General features: G+C 38.5%; 1 protein-coding gene across 9 annotated transcripts in view; it reads left to right on the top strand.

Moving 5' to 3' along the window:
• The window catches only part of Cep128 (centrosomal protein 128), a 366411-nt gene that overhangs the window by 321344 nt on the left and 22686 nt on the right, over positions 1–22381 (top strand). For all 9 annotated transcript variants that reach the window (XM_052738688.1, XM_052738684.1, XM_052738687.1 and 6 more), the window contains one exon: positions 21901–21978. In XM_052738688.1, the coding sequence (XP_052594648.1) occupies positions 21901–21978 (78 nt within the window). The remainder of the gene's footprint in view (positions 1–21900; positions 21979–22381) is intronic.

Raw genomic sequence — 22381 nt, 5'->3', positions numbered from 1 at the left:
ACTAGTAGGGAGGTGGTATACCCCTGGCACTGGAATTTTCATTTAATAATTTACGACTTTCTGGAATAACTATTTACCTTCACACACTACCTCCATTCTTTTTAAGGGTGTCAAACATAGTTTTTGTTGTCTGTCCCCAAATTGCTTTTTTTAATGAATTTTTTTTTTATTTTTAAGCAAATAAATAGTGTCAAAGTATCACTGAGATAAAGAATTCACTGAATAAGTCGAAATGAGTAATAGTGTTACTTGAAAATGCCACTGTTGATATCTGGGGAATAGACGGCTCAGCTAGTGAAGTGTTTGGTACATCAACATAAGACCCCACGTTCTGATCCCTTCCATCTATGTCAATAGCTGGCCATGGCGAAGAAGGGGGAAATAGGAGGAATCTTGGGGCTTTCAGCCAGGCTGTCTAAGAGACATTATTTCAAAAAAATAAGATTGGGAGTAATTGGAAGACAGTCAGTTTTACACCCTGGCTCACATGTGTGCATGCACACAACACACACACACACACACACACACACACACACACACACACACACACACACACGAATGCACACTCAATGTGTGCACACACAGTAATATGTACACAGACATTGACACTTACAGAGGAAATGCTGGCATTGGGGAAATGTGACCTTTTGCGGTTGCATAAACTTATGGTGCAAACATCTAAACAACATTAAAACCTATGTATGTGCTTATGTGTTGAGGACCTAAATAGTTTAAATAACTACTTTAGAAAGTAATTAAATTTTTGAAAAACCACTGACTGAAAGCAGATATGCAGTTATGAAGCTGCAGTGGGTTGGCATTCAGTCTGCTTATTGAATGCTTAAAACCATCTAATCTACCTTGGTTTGGGATATATAGTTATAAATTCTAACTTAAAGCTATTTAAAAAATTTTAAATCCCACTGGAAAATTGAGAAATATTATTTTTAAAACCCCTGTGGCCTCATAAGAAATTCTGTAAAGACCTAAAGAATCCATCCTGCTGTCATTAGGGGTAACATATTTGAATTATGCACACACTAATGACTTTGAATATTGGCGTCCAGTTCATGGTTACACCAAATTTACAAGGGTGTGTTCTGTGTCCTTGTGGCAATTGTAATGTACTTTTCCCTATGTGTGGCGGGGTGTCCAGTCAATATGACTTTCCTTCTTTGCTGTCCTGAATCTTACAATAATTATTCATCATTAATGACATTTGCACAGAGCTCTGCAGGCTCAACAGAAGAGCAGCCATTCTTTGTTAACAGGATGAATTGTGCCCTAGTCACTTGGGAGTATATAGTCACCAATGAGTTAATGTTCTTATTAAGAGCCCCTGCTGTGCCCAGGAAACACTGACCTGAGTATGTGAATCTGAATCAGGCCAGATAACTGTTAATTATTTCAGTGCCTCTTCTCAGGATTTGCAAGGACCTTGAAGCTAAGTAAAAGTTGGCTTTATCTCTTTACAAAGCCCAAACTTGCTGTTTCCAACCCAAAGATGAAGCCATGTTCATTTTTGGTTTTGCCAGGACTATGAGCTTCTCATTGAAGTTGCCTGAGAGGTTCAGTCCAATTGGATTTTCACCAAATAAAACGCAGTGTGCTCTGTACGCTTTTGACCCAGAATCAGGTGAATCTCAGCAGTCTTGGCCGAGCCACATTGTAAAATTTTGGATTTGTTTGGACTTGACACTTCCTGGGAACCCATTCAAACTGAAACCGGAAAAGGGTTTTGCACAAATCCTGTCTCAGCTTGCCCTGCCAAGGTTCCCACTGCTCCAGCATTGGTCTACCTTCTGTGCATTCGCATCGAGGGCAGACGGAAATATCTCATGAATCTCTCATGAGGGACCTTGAGGGAAACAATCTAGACATTCTCCTTCATCCACCTTTTCCCCAAATACAGAAGCTGGGGTCTGTGTTGGCTAGTGTTAAAGTATTGGTCTTTCCCAATAATGGGGTCATCTTCAAAGGGTTAAGCCTCGAAAAGATGACTGCTCATGGTCAAGTACAGTAACACTCCTAAAGCAAGTGGCCTGTTTATAGTCGCAACCCGGTGGCAAGAGGTGGTGGTCAAGTTAAAAATAGAAGATTTCTTCCAGCTTGGAAAAAAAATGGTTCTTACAGCCTTGTCAGGATTTTCATAGAGGTGCCGACACAGGGAGTGTTGAGGAAGGTAGTAGCATTATGGAACTGCACAGTGTTTGCAGATCAGGCTGGCAGCTTGCTATTTCATATCGATAAGGGGTCATGCTGCTTGTCAAAATGCCTTGCTTGTGTTTTCTAGTCCTGGTGTGCACACTATCAGTAACAAACTCCATTCTTGAGGTAAAGCACTCTTGCTTTATAGTGTGAAAATTATAAATATACTTTATAAAGCAAAGTAAAAGCATCTTTCTGAAAAATGTAACGTGCATAAGAAATGCCTTCGCTCTTTAAAAGAACCTATCTGGATAAAACTTGCAGTGTAGTATGTGAGGCTTTTACTTTAGATCCCAAATCTGCTAGAAAAAAATGACACGTTTAATATATCATATGTAGGAGTAGTGTATCTTGGGTCTATTTTTTGGAAATAGGCTTTTAAAAACCTGATTTGGGGCATTTTCATTGTATGTATGTCTCTGAAAAATGACAAGTTTTGGGTGATAGTTGCCTTGTTTTTCAATGATGGGTACAGATTGTAAAAATAATACCTGATTAACCAGGAGAAAGTCTAGGTTCTGGTCAAGTTGCCATGATAGCCAGTTATATGACCCTGGGTGAGTTATTAATGTTCTCTTCATTTCATATATACTTGTTTTTTGTGTGTGTGATTGGGGTGGAGCTGGTAAAATTATAAAAGCTCCTTCCTCATATTGACCTGGTCTAGTCTGCCAGAAGCTGCATGAGAGTTTCATGAAATGTCCACTGTTAGTATTTGTTGTCAAGCACTCTATACTGGTTTAATCAAGAAATAGTGTGTAACAGATACTTTCCTAGTCTCTACTATGTTTCACTTGCCACATAGGTACGGCCAACCAGCTCCTGGGCCAGGGTCCTCACGTTTTTGAAAACGTTCAAACTGGATTGAGTCTGAAAAGTCCTTGTAACACATCCTTGATCTGTGCAGGGGTAGTTTGTATGCCATGAAGCTCATGACTTCACGAGTGAGGCAAAACCTGGAGTTACAACTAAGTGTCCTGATTAGTGACAAAATTCCTTCCATTCTGTATTCCCTGCTGTGACTGGTAAGGGTAAACAAAGGCATGCCAGTGGAACTCTTCAAATTGTCTTATGACTCATACAAAGTAAGGGGAAGAGCAAAGAGGAAGAACATTAGTCACTGGTCTCTATACTTATCTTAAACAAGGCTACTTTTAAAAAAAGTAGAGAGAAATGAGGGGCTGACATCCATGGACCATGTTCAGAATTTGCCCTAAACTTATTGGTAAACAGAGTCCCATAAAGCAGCTTTGATCTCTAGTTCTCCTTGCTTGTGAATGTTGACGTGCCCCTAGGCTGCAGTACTAGTTCTGTCTTGAGCTTGTTCCCTTCTATTAAACACCTCAGTTGATCTTTCTTTATTTCAGGCATCTACATAACAGCTCTAATACCACTTTCACAAGTGTTTATACAGTTTGTTTGGGGCTTTTAATAAACTTTGATCTCAGATGAAAGGCTGGAGACAGTATAAATTGTCACTATTAGCATTATTAATATAAATACCCTAGATGGCTTCATGTTAATTATTTAACCTTAATGGACGATTTCAACCTATCATTGCCCCCAACTGCATTATATTTGAACATCAAACAGTAAAAGCCAAACCATTAAAGTAGCCTTTCCCTCATTATCCTCCTGGGTGCTCTTAATTATTTTGCATAGCTGAGTTTCTGTGAGTGTTTCTCTGGGGCATTTCAATAGTTTTTCTCTAGCAGCTCTCCCTTCTACACGAGGCCACTGTGAAGGCTAATGTCCCCAACATGCTTCATTGCTATCAGGCACAACCAAGATGACCTGTGTCAAGCAGGTAGACTCACTGATGGTCACTGCATTCTATGAAGTACTGTCTTCTGTTCAGAACATGTCCTGTTCCCATCTCCCCTCCTGTATATCTCACGCAGAACTCACTTTCTCCTGGGGTGTCTCGATGCTCCTATTGGGGAATTAGTTTTTCCTGCTTGTTCTGATGTGTAACTTCAGTGTCAGGTCTGGCAAAGTCAAGTGAGGGTCAGCTGTTCAGGGAATGACTGGGATTTGGTACATGCGAGTTACAGGACCTGCTGTGAACGTCTGGCTCGGCACGCAGTAGCTCACCTAGCCTCTCTCAACCAAATTTCTGCTATTGGGAGATGAATCTAATATTTGTCCAGATGTCTCACAGGCTGAGACGATCCAATGAGATCATGGGTGGGAAAATATTTTTCTAATTTTTTAAATGTCTGTTACCAGACACAAGAGCAGATGGAAAAGGGTTGACTTATTAACCTGAACATTTCCATTTGACTCCTGGTTTTGCCATACTAGGTGTCTTGGTATTTTCTAAATTTTCCCTCCAAAATTCCATGGTGTTAGCTTGGACTTAGCCTTCTTACAGAAATCCCAGTAGCCTTAGTTCTGCATACCCCAGCCTCAGGTCTGTCTCTCTAGATGGCGGTAATACACACAGTGGTTTTTGATCACTGCATTGGGCCTTCCCATGTTGTCTTCATTCTCTGTTGCCACTAAGTGAGTTTTATTTCTCCTGTGCTGAGGCCATTGTGTTTTTCCTCTTAAGGCCTTCTGACCTACCAAAATAGTACTAGGAACATTCCTTGTCTCGCCTTACTTTCTTGAGTCTTGCATAAACCTTGAGAGCTTAATTTTTAGACTCTTACGGAATGTAAAATTAAAAATTGTCTGACTGCATTTGAAGAGCTGGTTTGTTCAATCATATCCTTTGACTTGTAACAAATTGGACAATATACAAAATTGTTATCTTTAGAAACCACATAAGAAGTTAACACATTTTTTTAAAGGAAATCAATATAATGGGCAAATTTGTCAAATTTGCCCATTCTTTGCTCAAAGAAATATTAATTTATTTGAGGCAGTTGAGTAAGAATACATAAACTGCCTCTTCCCTCACTGATTTCTTTCAAGGCTGTGTGACTCCCCCATGGCTTCCCTTTACATCCCTGTCTCCATTCCTTATGGGGCGGCCAGCTACATGCAAAACAGTGAAGTCTAAACATTGTCCGTTCATAGGGACACTACTGCAAGGCATCTTGGGACGCTAGCCATGAAGTCTATCAGATGTTATGTCAGCCCCCACAGAAGTAATTTAAGGGGGCTCCCTGGAAGGAGATACTTATGACTGAGAAGGTTAAAAGGCTTGCATGATGACAAAAAAATTGAGAGCTTTTCAATGGTCAGTGTACTGTTAATATTTCATTAACAGTAGGTCCACTGGACCCAATCTGGGTTTTTGTCCTTAAAATTTTTTTTAATTTTATGAGACTTAAGGCAGCATCTCAAACAGCAATTAGTAAAATCAAGTATTCTTATATAATACAACCCAAAGATAACTAATTGGTTACTTGTATGCTAAGGAATGCTGGTATGAAAATACTTAAAGCCTTTGCTTTTTTTAAATTATTATTTAAAACAATTTATTTTGATCATATTCTTCCCCTTCCCCAAGTCCTTCCAGATATCTCCCCATCTCTGTCTACCCAACTTTAAGTTATTTCTCAAAAATCAAACAAAAACCCAATACAATGACAACCTCCCTCCACAACACCAAGAAAACAAAATAAAACCATTCCCAAGATGGGGGGAGGGAAACAAAAACAACCCCCAAAAAAGCACGCAGTGCCCCCACACACACACACACACACAGATACTCAAAAACTGTGAAGTCCATTATATGTTGGTCAACTACTGCTGAACATGAGGCCTGTCTTGGAATTGATAAACCCATTGTCACCCTATCAGGTAAAGCTGATTTCCCCTCTCCCAGTAAGGTATAAGTAACAGTTTGGTTGTTAACATTTATCTTAGTAGCTAGGTTTTCATTCATTCATTTATATTCATTACATATAACAAAATTATACGTAATGGGATAAAACAAAAACTGTCACACTGAAGATGGAGAAGTCAAACCAATGGAAGAAAAAGCGCCTAAGAGAAGGCACAAAAATCAAAGACCCACTTGTTTACACACTCAGGAGCACCACAAAACCACTAAAGTGGAAGCCATAGTATGTACACGGAGGACCTGGTATCATGCCACCTCAGTCTCTGTGAGTTCATATGAGCTTTGCTCAGTTGATTTAGAGGGCCTTGTTCTCTTAGTGTTCTCCTTCCCCTCTGACCCTCACATTCCTTCTGCCTCCTCTTGTATAGGGTTCCCTGAGCTCTGAGGGGAAGGATTTCATGGAGATATCCCATTTAGGACTTCTAGTTCCAAGGTCTCTCACTCTGAATAATGTCTGGCTGAGGTCTCTGCATCTGTTCCCATCTGCTGCAGGAGGAAGCCTCTCTGGTAATGGCTGAATAAGGCACTGATCTGCGAGTATAACAGAATGTCTTTAAGAGTCATTTTTAGCACTATTTTTTTTTTCTGCACAAAAGGAAGTAAAAGTTCTACCTCTGAGTCTGTTTGCTGTACAGGAATCCTTGTAAAGCTAGTCTGGGACCAAATATGCCACAGGTGGGTAGTAATCCCAGGAGACATTTTCCACCAAGGTCCTTTATCATCTTTTAGCAATGTATAAAAATATCTTATCATCTATTACAATTATTAATTTTATTGAATACTAGATAAGGATTCAAACTTATCCCCCAGGATGACAAAGAACAGGAAACTGACAGAGGAAGACATTTTCCCAGAGACTCAGAAGAAAGAGTCAAAGTACTGTTAGCATCAGACTCTGATGGTCATGGGTGAATAAACAAAAGGTCAAACTGAATCTCTAAATGATGGGATCCTACAGAAAGTGCTATAGATTCAAGAGTCAGTTTCTGAACAGTTTTTGGGGGTGGGTAACATTGCAGGAATATAGCAAGGCTAGAGGCTGACATTAGGATATTTTCCACAGTTACTTCTCCACCATCTGTGACAGTGTCCTTCACTAGACCCAGAGCTCATTTTGATTAGCTAGCTGGCCCCAAGTCTCTGCACCTGCCTGTGTCCACCTTATTCCTGTGCTACAGACACACTCTGCCATGCTTAGCTTTTAACGTGGGTGCTGGGGATCTGCTCATGTTTACACAGTTGTCGTTTTTTACCCTCTTGGCCATCTCCTGATCCTATGAACATGTTTTTAGAGACAAAACGCAAATATATCCCTGTCATCCATTATTTAAAAAAAAAAAAATGCTTCGGAATAACATGATATCACTGTATGGGAATTTACCAGCAATTTTTTTTTAAAAAAGATACAAGTTATTATGTTTTTAAAAGCAATGTGTTTTGAAGATGGATCCCCAACAAGAATGGCCTGGTAGTAGCAATTAATTAAAGTACACAAGAAATGTATTTAAAATCAGAAACCAGTATTTACAAGACAAGTATTTTCCAGGCTTGTTAATGGCCACTTTTCAGCCATATACCTCTGTCTTAGTGTTTTCATTGCTGTAAAGAGACATCATGACCACATCAACTCATTAAGAAAACATTTATTTGGAGTGGCTCGCTTATAGTGTCAGCGGTTCAGTCTATTATCATCATGGCGGGGAGCATGGTAGCATGCAGGCAGACATGGTGCTGGAGCTGAGAGTCCTACATCTTGCAGGCAACAGGAAGTCAACTGACTGTCACACTGAGGGAAGCTTGAACAAAAGAGACTTCAAAGCCTGCCCCCACAGTGACAGATTTCCTCCAAGAAGGCCACACTTCCTAATAGTGCCACTCCCTTTGGGGGTCATTTTCTTTCAAACCACCACACCTCCCCAAACAAATGGATATTTAGTAGTTTTAAGTTATTTTTAAATTCCTATGTAGCTATTTGTCTACAATAAATTAATTAAATTTAAAGAATTAAAATTTAAAGAATTTAACACCCATTGGACCTGAATAGTAAATAGTTCTAATTATTCTGATACATTAAAAATCTAATGAAATCAAATTGTCATTACAGATTGTGGAAGCAAATTACCGCTGTCTGCTTTTATTGTTTTTATTCTCACAAAGGGTCTTCTGTGGTTTTCACGGTGTATAAATGGCAACTAACTTCTTCAAGTAAAATTGTATTATATATAATAGACACCTTTTTTTCTCATCAATAGGTATCTTATTTACACTACAACATATCCTTTAAGAGACTGACAGTATATACATTAAAAAGAATACTTTTAATGAATGGCTAAGCATGTAGCTTAGATACAACCTATTATCTGCATCCTGTTAAAAATGATACCAACAAATCTAACACCTTCATCCTCTGGCTAAAGCTTGGGAGTGTAAGCTGTAGGAGGAGGAAAGCAATATAAAAACTGAAATATGTACATAATTATTAGAGATGACTGAGAATAACTGTGCCATCAAATTCAAACTGTATTTATCCAGTAATTCTTACATATTAATGCTGTCAATTCAAAGAATAGTGTGTGAAGGCAGTCCCTGTTAGAGATGCCATAATTACATGTCAAAATAACCTCATCCAGGATGGTATTAGGAAACAGGAGTTTTGGAATTTTACAAGGTTTAGGTGAGGATGGAATTCCCATCATGCAACTACTGGCCACATAAGAAAAAGAAAAATACCAGAGAAATAGTTTCCCCCACTCAACCCTGATGTGAGGCTATAGTATAAAGGTGATTGTTTCCTTACCAGGATTGGGAATCTGTTGGTTCCTCAATCTTAGATTTCCTGTCTTCAGAACCCTGAGGAATAAATATTTCAAGTCTATTCTACACAATGTATAGTGTTTGTAATAGCAGCCAGTCCTTATACTTAAGGATTTTTAAGTTAATAGGAAAAAGGGAAAGGAAAGGAAAAATTGTGTGTGTGTGTGTGTGTGTGTGTGTGTGTGTGTGTGTGTGTGTGTGTACTCTTTCTATGTCACCATGGCCCAAATAGTTTCTTTTTGTTAAAAACTTGAATATTCCTGTGTTAAATCTATTTAGAAGAGTGAGGTTTAGTGTAGGGATGCGAATAGATTTGATTGCACACAGTAGGTGTTTAATAAAGGTGGTGTCCTAGCCAGTGTCTGTGGAATTCTCTCCAGTTCCTATGAATAACATGTTTTTGTAGTCCCCCTAGCATACTTTTGCATAGCATGTAGTTCAGGCTACTTTTAATATATTGAGTAAAGGCCGCTGAACTTGTCCACTATAATTGGGAGTGTTAAAATGAAGTAGGAGAGGGGCCCTGAGTTCAGAATTCCAGATACTTTGACAAGACAGCTTCTTTGCATACCAGCCACCATGCCACAACACTCCGTTGTTGTCCAGTTGAATGAGTGTGTGACTCCCATCTGGAAAGAAGAAAAAGAAATGTTAGCAACTTCAGATTCAGGAAAACAATTGGTTTTGGCAATTGTCAGAAGAATTTGCTCACCAAGTAACCCTGAAAGCTGTTATGTGCCCACTGGCTTTCATGGTGCACTTTTCTCAGCCAATGGTTGGACATTTGACACCTGGTTTAGTTAGAGCCTTGCCTGGCTAGCCCGTGTGAAATATGCTAATGTTTACTTTTCATGACAGCTGCTGAGAGGAGATATCTGCCATAAACCATTACTCCAGCAGCAAAGTGTTGGTATTTGAACCAAGTATGTTCTATTAGTGAGAAGTCCTTGAGAGGGAGTGTGGTTGGATTTGGGTGGTTTAAAAATATGCTCGATAGTCTCTGCTTCTGTCTGCTTTGTCACCAGGGGGATGCATTGTACAAAATCCAAGACAGTATCTCTGAGGGTTCATAAAAAGGATTAATTATGAAAGCAACCTTTAAAAATATTGACAGTTTATCTCAGTTCCTGGTGAATTAATTCTCAAAGGTACAATGATAAAAATAAAATACACCTTGCCTGATTTCTATTTAGATCGGACCGGCCTGTCACAGGAAAGTCACCCATAGGGGGATTAACTGTTCAGAGGCTCTTTCAACATCCAGGCACTGTGTGTGGAGCAATAGAACATGATTAATGTGTTTTGTCATCCTCCTTAAGAATATAGAACACCTTTTAAACAGGAAATACCCCTTCGCTTTGAAAGTACAGATTACTTATGTTCACTTCACCCAGGTGTTTTTAAATGCATCGGTCTCACCAGAACAATAATCATTTTGTATCATTGTTCTGTATCGGGACCCTCTGCTCTGGGTTAAATGTGAACAAGATAGATATGATTGCATGCTTCAGTGTGTATTGGGGACCTGCGGGAAGCATGCCTGGAAAGCAGTGAGCATTCCTCAGTATCAGCCCTCTGCCATGTCCCCATCATTGGCCAGCCCCTCTTTTGCTCACGCACATGAAGCAGGCTACTCTTCAACGTGTTAGATACTGTTCTTGAGCCCTGCTTTTTCCCCAGCTCACACTATTTAACTTGACCTCTCCAGCTCCTTCTTTTGGGTCTTTTTTTTTTTTCTTTAGTTTTGAGTATTTAGAAATATTCTCTATCCTTCAAAAACAGTTTTTAAGTTCTATAGCTCAGAAATAATTTTGCTGTTTTTGTAATGTTTCTGAGTTCTAAATATCTTCATCTTCCTGATGGGCCTTTTTACCCTCATAAGAATGAAAATGATCAGTTTTGCATTTATGCAGATATGCAATTTTCAGATCAAATTTGCTTGTATTCAGCACTAAAAGTATATGACACTGGCCTTCCTTTAGGGAACTTGCTGTCTACTTAAACACACACATAAAGAATTGATTTGGCATGTGACAGGAGACATATATTCACATAGGAATCTGACTCCTATACTCCTAACTCATGGTTTAAAGGGAAAGTTCATGAAATGATAACCACTGTTATCACTGTAATTGCAGCTAGTGTTTACTGCCTGCTTACTACCTGCAGGCCCTGCTCTACAGACTTACTTGTTAATGTACTTGCTACTCATGACACCACACGAGAGGTATTTTTATCATTTCTATTTATACATGAGGGAAGAGTCCCAAGTATTCCCATGCATCAGGAACTTCCCTAAGGACTCATAGCAAGTAAATGACTAAACCAGTATTTAAACTTAGACAGATGGCTTAAGAGCCCATGCCTTTTAAATGCCATGTTAGAGGGAGTGGTGGCCCAGGCAAATCCCTCCAGAGACTCGGGAGCTAATTAAAGCTCTGTATATGGAAAAACACAGCATTCTGGGCAGATGGGCCTTGGTGCACAGAGTCATCGGGCACAGAAGCTTTGGGGAGAGAAATCAAGTATGGACTAACATTTGTGGCAGGAGCACTGGAAGAGAGGGGTGGTTAGAAGGGGACAGTGATGTTATTTTTGGTGTTGTGAGCCAGTTATAAAGTGAAAGAGTGGAAGGTGTTTTTTTTTTGTATGCTTTTAGAAGCATCATTTTAAAAAATATAAAATGACAAATATTTGGAGTTGGTAGTTTGGGTGCAAACACCCAAGAAGCCATCTCTGTTTGTCTTATGATTAGGAGTGGATCTTTCTACCGCAGTGACAGTCTTCAGCTGCCCAAGTGTTTCTGGGTAAAGAACCCCTAGCAATCTGATCACAGAGTGGCTTTGCCCACTTTATCTTTGGAGTGAGTAGCCACAGCCACAACAGACACAGACACACACAGATACACAGACACAGACACAGACACACACACACACACACACACACACACACACACACACACACACAGACACACACACACACACTTTCTAGGCTTTTTAGCTTAAAATTTCTGATCTCAAGCCACCATGGGAAGAACTTAAGCCTATCATGAACTAAGATTAGAACAAAGGTCATTATTATGTTCATATCTGAACTTTCATGTTCAGAACTTGAAAGCTTCGGCCCATGGGTTGAATAATTTGCCCAGATTCATACAGCTAGTTTTGGGAACACTGAGATAAACCACTGTGTCTCCTTGTTGCAACGAGTGTTTCATTTTCAAAGCATCTTGCCATGTTTCTTAAATAGAAAGCTATTGAAAAAGAAAAGAAAACATGTTATACATATACAGAAGACATTTTATGGACAGTTAACACCCTCAGAACTTTATGTCATGATCCATGCTCTTAAGGTGTGGGAATTTGGGATAAATCAGGTACATTGGGGTGACACCCGTGGCCACCTGGAAATTCCCACCAGATCTTTCACAGAGTTCCACACCAGTGGCACTTGGAGGGACTCAGAACCTCTGTGGTGTTTATCAAGCCCCCAGCCTTCCTTGAAGACTCCGTGGCCACCTGGAAATTCCCACCAGATCTTTCACAGAGTTCCACACCAGTGGCACTTGGAGGGACTCAGAACCTCTGTGGTGTTTATCAAGCCCCCAGCCTTCCTTGAAGACTCCCAAACTCCACATATTCAGAGAATGGGGTGGGGTGGGTAATGACCTAGTGGCAACACATTTCCCTGACATGTGCAAGGCTCTGGGTACTTTCCCTTGTAGTACTAAATAAATAAACGAAAACCAAATTCTGAGCTCCACAAATTCCACTCTTGATTAGGAGTCTGAGGCTGACAGTCTTCTCTAAACAACACCCAGAACACTTATTTCAGAGTAAGAGACCTCACTTTTCTGCTATTTATACTTGGGGAGTTGGGGGGTGGGGACTCCTATTAAATACTGAAACTTGACCAGTCTCAAATGTTCTCTGAGATCTTGTTCTTAGTGTCTATGAAATTTTGCTCCTGGCATCTTTGGTCTCACCTTGACCTCACTGAGCTCATGCCCACCCAGCTATGCCAGGTTCTCAGGCATTCATTTCTATAGGGTAAAAGGCAGAACCCTTCCTTACTGCTTTTGTCCTTAGTTTATTCTATCTCAAACGCTCAACATCTGGGGCAGGGACATTCTCATAAGTCAATCTCTCCTTCATTTTACTCTAAACCATTCATCACATGGGCTATTAGGGACTACCAGGTGTTTACACACTGTCATTCCCTACCATGTTGCCCTGGTCCTGTTCTTCCCTTACAGAGTGTATTTTAGGAATTGTTTCTTCCCCCCAGTATAATGTAGCCCTCCTGAAGACAGACAGATTTTTTTTTGCCTTACTACTTACCTGTAGAACAGTGTTCAGTACAAAGTAGATTTTCAGTAAAATTTATAGATGAGCTAAATAGGAAAATCTTTCTTCCATTAAATAATCATTTATTCCCTGAAAAATCATTTACTGAATATCTCACCTTTGCAAACATTGAGCTGCATGCTGGGAAAATATTTTCTACTCTTGTTTTGATTACTTTCTTAAGATCAACAATTATATGGTTAAATATATTTGTCCTCTGATAAATGATACCAAAATAAGATTAATGAGGTAGTCGAGAATTCATTTGATAGAATCAGAGAAGACAGGGGAGCCTTCTCTGAGGACACACAATTGAACTATAATAGGAAACAACAGCTAGCCTGTTCCCTCGAGATTTATGTATTCTATTAAATGTAAACTTCACACTTAAATAGTACACTAAAGACTAAGGAGAGAGCTCAGTTGGTAAAGTACTTGCCAGGCAAGCATGAAGACCTGATTTCAATTCCCAGCAACCCTATAAAAAGCCATACATGGTAGAACACATTTATAGTCCTTGTGCTGAGGAGGCAGAGAAACACAAAAAAGGCCCTAGGCCTAGTTGGCTATCCAGCCAAATCAGTGTGCTCTAGGTCCCAGTGAGAGACCCTGCTTCAATAACAAGGATAGTGATAATAGCGCCCAAGGAACAATACTCAGTTTGTCTCTGGCCTTCACATGCATGTGTACACATAGGCATCTCTCACACACACTAACAGGTACACACACAGAGATGGGAAAAATGTACACTAGTATTTCACTGGAATGAATGGTATGCATTCTAAAGTGGTTGGGGGCGGGGGTGGTGCACTAAAGTACCCAGTCAGTTTACTCTTGAAACACACCCAAGTTATAAATTGGATTAGAGACTACGTCTATTTTATTGACGTAGTGACATGTGAGATAGCAGATGAAACAATGCTATTAGCATCAGGTGATGGGCATATACATGATCTCTATACATTTCTTGTTTCCTGTATGCTTGGAAATGATCATTTGTTCCAACATAGAAGCAGTTTCATGAATTTTTATAGTTTTACATAACAAAGTCGTAAATCAAGGCAAGTTTAAAATACATTGCTGGGTACTTCAGAGACATAGGTGCAGCCAGATGGGAGAAGGTTTTCTTCTTGCCTCAGATGCTGTCTGGTGATAGTCACAGTTTTTGAGGTGCTGGAAGTTAGTGGTCTGCTAGTTAATAGATTTCAAAAGATTTTTATCTGATAGTCAAAGGATGCCAGAAGTGGACAAGGAAGGCTAACTCAAACCCCAGATAAGGTACATGTAACATATAATAGGATTTAGTTACCTAAAATTAAAATAATCAAAAATATAGTTTGGCCTAAAAGTGAAGATAACAGCTGATGGAAACATGTTTTTTAAATAACCAAAATAACATTTTTAAAAAAACTAAATTGACTATATGTTGCCCCATATTTACAGTTATTTTTGCTCTATTAATTATCTTACTTATAGTCAAATGGTTATAAATGAGACTCTGGGAAGAATCACTAAAGTATTGTCCTCTATTTTTAATTAGCAAAACAAAAACTCTAAACACTATTTAATTAATTTCTAAATCTTGGCTAATTGTACTGTAGAACAATGTAGATATCAATTTAATAAAAAAACAATTCTTAAGGTATAAAATATGAATGTTGTTTTAGAAATTGCTATCTTTTGTATAATTTTAATAAAAAGAGTTAACCCAAATATTTGTGTATCTATATCTAGAGTAAATGGATTTCAAGTTTAATTTAAAAACTAGATTCGTTTATCTAGATTATACTGAAAAATATATATATTGAATATTCAGATTATACTGAATATATATATATATATATATATATATATATTGAAAACTTGAATATTTTAAACATGAGAGCTAATTTTGAATAAGGTAGGGGTTTAGAATAAGCAGTCATAGCAAAGAACATGATGAATTAAAGGATATACATCTCTTCATTTGTTACTTCATTAAAACAAGTTTGGTATTATTTTATCACTTAGAAATATTTAATTGAGATATTAACTATCGTGAACAATATTTTAAAATGTACTTATAAAAATATAAAAAATGACAGAAATGTTCAGTTGCTCGGGATATGTGAATATCAATGGCACTGAAGATGAATATCATCCACTGTTGTTGAAGTCCACGTGAACATGCTCTCAGATGATATGACAGTTTATTATCTTAAGTTTCATAGTCCAGGTGTGAAAAAGTCCTAATCTTTTAATCAAAATGGAGTTTTTGATGTGATGCCAGGTTTCTTTATCCTCTGAGGAAGACTGTGTTGTCCCAGGCCATAATCACTCAAATTTCGTTCTAGAATGAACTATCTCTTATTCTGAGAGAGGGAGAGACAGACAGAGACAGAGACAGACAGACAGAGAGAGAATGCTCATTTTGATGGAGGAAAAAGTAAAAGAATATTCTCCAAATAAAGAGGAGAGTACAGTATGTTCAAAATATAAGTACCATTGTTCTTTTTGTATTTTAAAATAATGTCTATATAATGGCAGGCCACTTCTGAAAATAACTTGTTTCTCTACATTGCACTTTTTGCTTAGTCTGTATTTGCTATAATTGTAGATCATTGTTCAGCGCTTCTCTATTTGGAAGCTACTATAGTTGATAGTGCCTCAGATTCAATGTTTTTTTGTTTTGTTTTTGTTTCGTTTTTATACTTGATGTTTGGGAAGTACTTGACAATTTTCAGTGTACTTTCATATCTACTCTTTTACCTGATAATCACAGCTGCTGCCAGAGGGTATAGGATAATAAAGACTACCATTATTTATCCCCATTTCAAAAAATAAAAACTGTGGCTTAAAAGAACAGGGCTAAGTGATATTCCCCAAACCACAAAATACATGTAAGTGACATTCCTGGAACTTTGTGTCTTCTCAGTAAGGACTGGTGACTTCAGTCCCCTCCCCAATGTTCAGTTTCCCTCCCTTGTAAGTACATTTTAGTTTCAATTGGAAGAAATACCATTATATCCATTAAACAGATTGCAGGCATCCCTTGTCAAGGAGCTGTGAATACCTAACATATTGTTCAGCACACAGAGAGAACTGTGCTCTTCATAGAAGGGAGTGGTAGGAGCTATATTTACAAGAAAATCTGGAATGTTTCCAGCAAGGAGACATGTTTCTTTATCCCCTATCTTCTCATCATTCACTTCATTCTTAGTGTTTTCTCATCAAGAAAAGTACAACCCTTTAAACCACTTACTTGGAAAGAACTCTTTGTCTTTTGTAAGCTAATAAGAAGAAGATAGATTGACTTTAATTTATAATCTAGAATGAGAATTCTGTATTTGAAAATGTATCTTCTCTCTTTTAAAAAATATTTATTCACTCTTTAAGAATTCCAAACATGCATACAATGAATTTTTATCATCACTTACTCATTGCTCCATTTTCTTCCAGACTCCTTCTCTTTCTTCCTCTCCCAACTTCAGGTCATCTTCTGAGTTTTTGCTGTTGGTTTACTTTATAACTCACTGACTATAGTGTTCCCTGTGTTTACATGGGTAACCGTCTAGGGGTAACACCCCTGCAGAAAACTGACCCCCCCCTTCCATCAGCTGCCATCAGTTGCCAACAGCTCCTCAGCTAGAGGTAGGCTATCAGGAGTCTGTCCTATATCTATGCTGGAATGTTGACTGGCTTTATCTTGTGTGGGCCTTATACAGGCATCCACAACGCATCTGAGTTCATAGGTGTGCTGGTCTTGTTATGTCCAGAGACACGATCTCACAGCACTCCACTCCATCCTTTAACCGCTAGAATCTGTCCATGTCCCTCCTCTGCAACGTTCTCTGCACCTTGGGCAGAGGGAGTTATACAGATGTTCCTTTTAGATTTAAGCAATGTACAGCTTTCTCTGACCAGTTGTAGGTCTTTGTATTAACCTCAATTCACTGCAAAAAGAAGCTTCCCCAATGAGGGGTGTGAGCTGTACTAATCTGTGGGTTTAAGGACAAGTGTCTAGAGGGCAGGTTGGTGCTATGTCCAGTTAACAAAGTAACAGTTGTAGGTTCTTCTTAGGGCCTAGGGTGTCCCCAGCCACAAGTTCTTGGCCTGGTTTATAGTGGCAGATGTAATACAGAGACTTTTGGCATTTGGAGGAACCCACACAGCTTTCTTGTCTGGGCCTCATGAAGGATGTCAGCAGCAGCACTAGGCTTTGCAGGCCTGCTCTCAGTGTATAAATGAAGGATTTTGTTCATGTTTGGAGGAACCCACACAGCTTTCTTCTCTGGGCCTCATGAAGGATGTCATCAGCAGCACCAGGCTTTGCAGGCCTGTTCCCTGCTACTGTTCGGGTTGGTTCCAGAGGGTGTTAGACACTTTGGATAAAAAGAGGGCCCTTTAATGCCAATACAGCTGTGCTGGATGGAGTCAGCATCAGGGAAAGGCGTACAGTTCGTCCTTTATGTGAGCTCACCCTTCCTGTCCTTGAACTGTGTTTACTCAGGTCTTTTCACCACCGTTCAGCCATTTGTCAGGAAAGTTTTGCAGTAGATTTCTTTCCAAATGAAATAGAATTACATTTTTGAACCCAAATAAATTGCTTCATAACCTTGTTTATTTAACATGTATGTTGTGCCAGAAATATACACATAGTCTTAAAAACATAGACAAGTTCTCCTTTATCATCTACACATACAATTTCAATACCAGTGTGAGGAAATTATATTTGTTCTATATTAATAAAATGAAACAGATGTGCATTTTTACAAAGAGAAGTATGTACAGCCTATGGTCAAATTTGTTCCGTAAGTTTTCTCTACAGGAGACAGGATCTAAGATTTGTAATGCATTCCTCTGTCTAATTCCTAATTGATGCTACTTATGCTGTCATATGATATTATTCAATTTCCTTCTGGTCTGAAACAAAGGAAGATCTAAGGGAACAGTTCTGTAGGCCAGTTCAAACTGCTCGGCTCCACAGGAGACTGATGTGTGTTGAAATTTGGGAAGGGTAAAGTTGGCAGCTTGTGCTTTGCCTTTGTTGACAGACATGTGAACACATCTGTAAGTGGGCAAGCCACAGGGGCTCGCAGACAAGGTTTCTAAATTCCAGTTTCTTCTATCACTTGCTTATACTCTTAGGAGAAAATAAAATTAAACAACAGACTTTTGTCTGGGCATTTAATAACGATCCATGAGTTCATTAGACTGTCTAGAGAATGATAACCGCATTTGCTTTTGTTCAGTGTTTATTTGAGGAAACTCTTGTGAGCAGATGTCTATGCTCTAGTCCCACACACTATGATATCCAGACTCCTTTGTTTGTGTGTGTGTGTGTGTGTGTGTGTGTGTGTGTGTGTCTATCTTTCTGACTGCTGTGCATATGTATATATATATTTAGATACACATGGTCCTGAGCATAGAAGATGAAATTCTTCATGATTTCCTCTTAAAACACGGCTAACAAAAACAGTCCCATCAAGAACATATCTTCAGAGCATGACTGGAAAGGGGTTGGAAATAAAAGCAGCCGCATTACAGCTTCCGGATGCTTTCCATGCCTTGTTAGCTTAGCATTATATAAATGTGTGTGTGTGGGGGGGGGGGGGTGTAGTGAGAACAGTGCCATTTTTGCATTCAGGTTACTAGAATTTGCTTCCTGGTTTTGCTACTATGTGATTGTCTGTTTGTTGCTTATACTCTCTGGTTCTTCATGTCTTCATCTATATAATATTTTAATATGTAATATAATAATATAGTAATAGGTCTACAGTGCATATGGTGGTGTAGTACAGAACAGATTAAAAAGTAACTCAGGATTGAATTTACAGGCAAATTATTTTTTTTATTTAATCTTTCATTATGCTTCTAAACAGGGTTGGAATTAATCACTGCCTCTAGGCTATGTGAGTATAGCTCCCTGCAGGGAACTAGAACTATATATGTGTATATATATATATATATATATATATATATATATATATATATATATATATATATACACACACACACACATATATATATAATATATGGAGAGAGGGAGAGAATTTAAATAATTTGTCATTGTACATTCTCTGTTGTTTAAAACATGCTATGGTAACTGTTACATTACTTTTCAGAAGTGAGCCTTCTTTCTTTATGGACTCACTTGTTATTCCAGCATGGCCTGGAATTGGAAGTCCCTTTGACTCCACTTCCTAGTTGCTGAGGTTACAAGTATGTGCTGCCTGGCCCAGGGAGAACCATTTTTACACCTTTCTATAAATATCTGATATGTTTTAAAGAATTAAATTAATCATATTATTTGCTGCTACCATATACTGAAATATACTTGAAAAATTGGACTATAGATTGTTAATGGAGACTTCTCCACACCCTTTAAAGTATTAGGCAACATTAACATGCACAACACACACACACACACACACACACACACACACACACACACACACACACACACACACCCCAACTGAAATAAATTATGAGAAAATATGAAGATAGTTCATGGAGACATAGGTGAGGTAAAGGGACTACTATATAAATAATTGTGCTTCATAATGTGGCAAAGACTTTTCATGGATGCCACAATAATGCAGCCATATGAATATATACCCAAAATATCGCAGTCATAATAAACTGATATGTGAGCATGCAAAAACAAAATAGGGAGGGTCACAAAGTCACCTGGTTGGTTGAAAATTACTCAGGTTTTATAGAGGTTATTTGCTTACTTTGAGAAAGAAGTGAGTTTAAAATTCTTCAGGTTCAGAGGATCACTTTCAAATGAGAAAAAGAGGAAATAAAATTTAGTGCTGAAAATCTATTAGAATCTGCTTATGAAAAGAGTTTTATTCAATTCACAATTTTGTCTTCAAATAGTCATCAGAGCTTTGCTTTGTGTTTTAGTTTCATGAGCTAATATAGTTCTTAAATATCTCTAATTTTATTACTTAAGTAAATATAGCCTACAAAGTGACAAAAAAAAAAACCTCCCTGATATCTGAAACCTACATGTTGTGTCCTATATTAAGAAAAATGTCATTTTGATGACTCTTTCCAACCTGTGGAAAAATTAAGTGAAGCCATTTAAAGTGTATGGCAGTTTAAGTAAGTACATGAAACAGAAAAACTAACAATAATATAAATGTTAAGTAGAAGGAACAAAATACTAAATCTTTTAAATAGACCCTGGGAAAGAACACTTGACTAACTTGGACCAGCACAAAACAAGTTCCAGTTCAAAACGGTGGAAATTGCATCAGCAATTTCTAAAAGCTTATGAAGAATAGGAGCACTGATTTATATATGACAAAACTATTATTGTATATGACAAAACTAGAAAACAGCTGTGACTCTCAAGTTACAAAACACTGAAGAAGTCATATAGAACTCAGAACAGAAAAGGCGAGACCCATGTGCCTGTCAAGGGAATAGCAATGGAAAGCAAGCATCATTCGCTCTGCAGAATTCCAGCCCCACTTTTGATTGCACTCATTAGTACCATTACTGAAGAAGGGGGAGGTAGGAAGGGGTGAATTGAAAGTATGTTGAACAAAGACATCCCATTACTTTCATATTTCCATCCATTGCAGTGCCCACAGCCTGTGGGAGACATAAAGTAGATGCTCTGGAAAAACTGCCTTGGTGAGGCCCTGGTACGAGACACCAGGGAGAGCACACAACCTCTGGAATGGAGTGGGGACCAAGTGGAGAGATTAAGTGAAAAGTGATGAACTCTTCTCAAAGAAAAACTTCTACCATGCCCATGAACCAGAACCTGTCCACCCAATAAAAAGCCAGATGACCACATGACTTGCCCACTTTAATTACTTAATCCTCAGCGTAAACATCACTTGAACTAATTACTGTTGAACTGTATGTTGGTAGATACCAAACCCTAAAATCTACAGCTTAACAAGGTTAAAGTTGTTTCACTTACATGAAACCCAACATGGTGGGCAGTTTTCCTCTGTCTCAGAGCAGACCTTCTGGAGCATGTGGCTGGTTCCTGCAGTCCTCTGGGCAGGGGTGGGGGTGGGGCAATGAGAGCCCGGGAATCTCACTGCTAAGTCCAATGACTTTCCCAGCCTATAGTTCATGAAAGGTGTCAGACATCTCAGTGGAACATGGTGGCCACTAACTCATCTGCAGCTCGAAGATTTATGCCCTGAGTCTTACATCACCTGTCTGTTTATGTTTTTGCTTTGTTTAATTAAAATTCTTTTCAAATTCAAATGCTAATGCTCGTTACCAGTATACATACCATCATTGGCTCAAGGTTGTCTTCTGAGAACCACTTTGCATTTTCTTTTTTCCCAAAAGTAATTGTTGAGAACTCTTTTCTTTGTAATGACAACATTTGAGAGTGTCGAATGTGTTCCATAGAAATGTAACTGCAAACTCATCTTTTTCTTACCATCACCTGGTGGTTAATTTCTGGTGTTCACTGAAGCAATTTTTGTAAATTAATGCAAATATGAAATGCTCTATCGAAAATTTCATAGTGTGTCAATTGAACGCAATTATCTAGGAAGCCTTTTCAAGGAGTCCGCTTTGCAAATGCATCTCATATACTTTGTGAAAGGAAATAATTTCCCCCGATTTAAAAGATGTATTGAAAATATTTGTTCTTATTTGGCTATAAATTTTTAGTTTAATCTGCTGGTGGTGTGTCTTGTTTTCAGTATTTTGGTTCTGAGAATATTAATTTTTGATTGAGTCCCCTTATGCTTTGTTTTGCTGTTTTCCTAGAGTACCCGAGTGGCCTTAGACCATCTGGAGTCTGTGCCTGAGAAACTGAGCCTGCTAGAGGATTTCAAAGACTTCAGAGTGAGGAAGAGTTGCCTTGTCTCTTTCATTACTTTTGTCTGAGTTAGAACACTTGACATCTTCCTGATGTGCAAGGAAGCTTGTAGGAAGGGAGGAATTTCTGAAGAACACTGGGGACTTTTAACAATGCCATCTGAGCAGAATTCACTGACATCTGGGAAGTCAGGACTGAAAATAACCAAGCTTTTGTATTAATATAGCATAGGAAAATGGAAACTTTTATCTTGCTATTAGAAATTTACTTTTTCCTTCTAAAGCTGTAACAATAATTTAGAAAACCTAAGAATTAAAGGGGGTGAGACGTACCAGTGAGACAACAGGAAGATGAGATACTTTCTGTTTTAGAAACATCGTATTTCATAGTTATTCTTCTCTCGTGGCATGTGAAATCAAGTTCGTCATA

The sequence above is a fragment of the Peromyscus californicus genome, unplaced genomic scaffold (assembly GCF_007827085.1).
Source record: "Peromyscus californicus insignis strain IS unplaced genomic scaffold, ASM782708v3 Scaffold_15__1_contigs__length_86483966, whole genome shotgun sequence".
NCBI lineage: Eukaryota > Metazoa > Chordata > Mammalia > Rodentia > Cricetidae > Peromyscus > Peromyscus californicus.
This window is presented reverse-complemented; position numbering and strand designations above follow the sequence as displayed.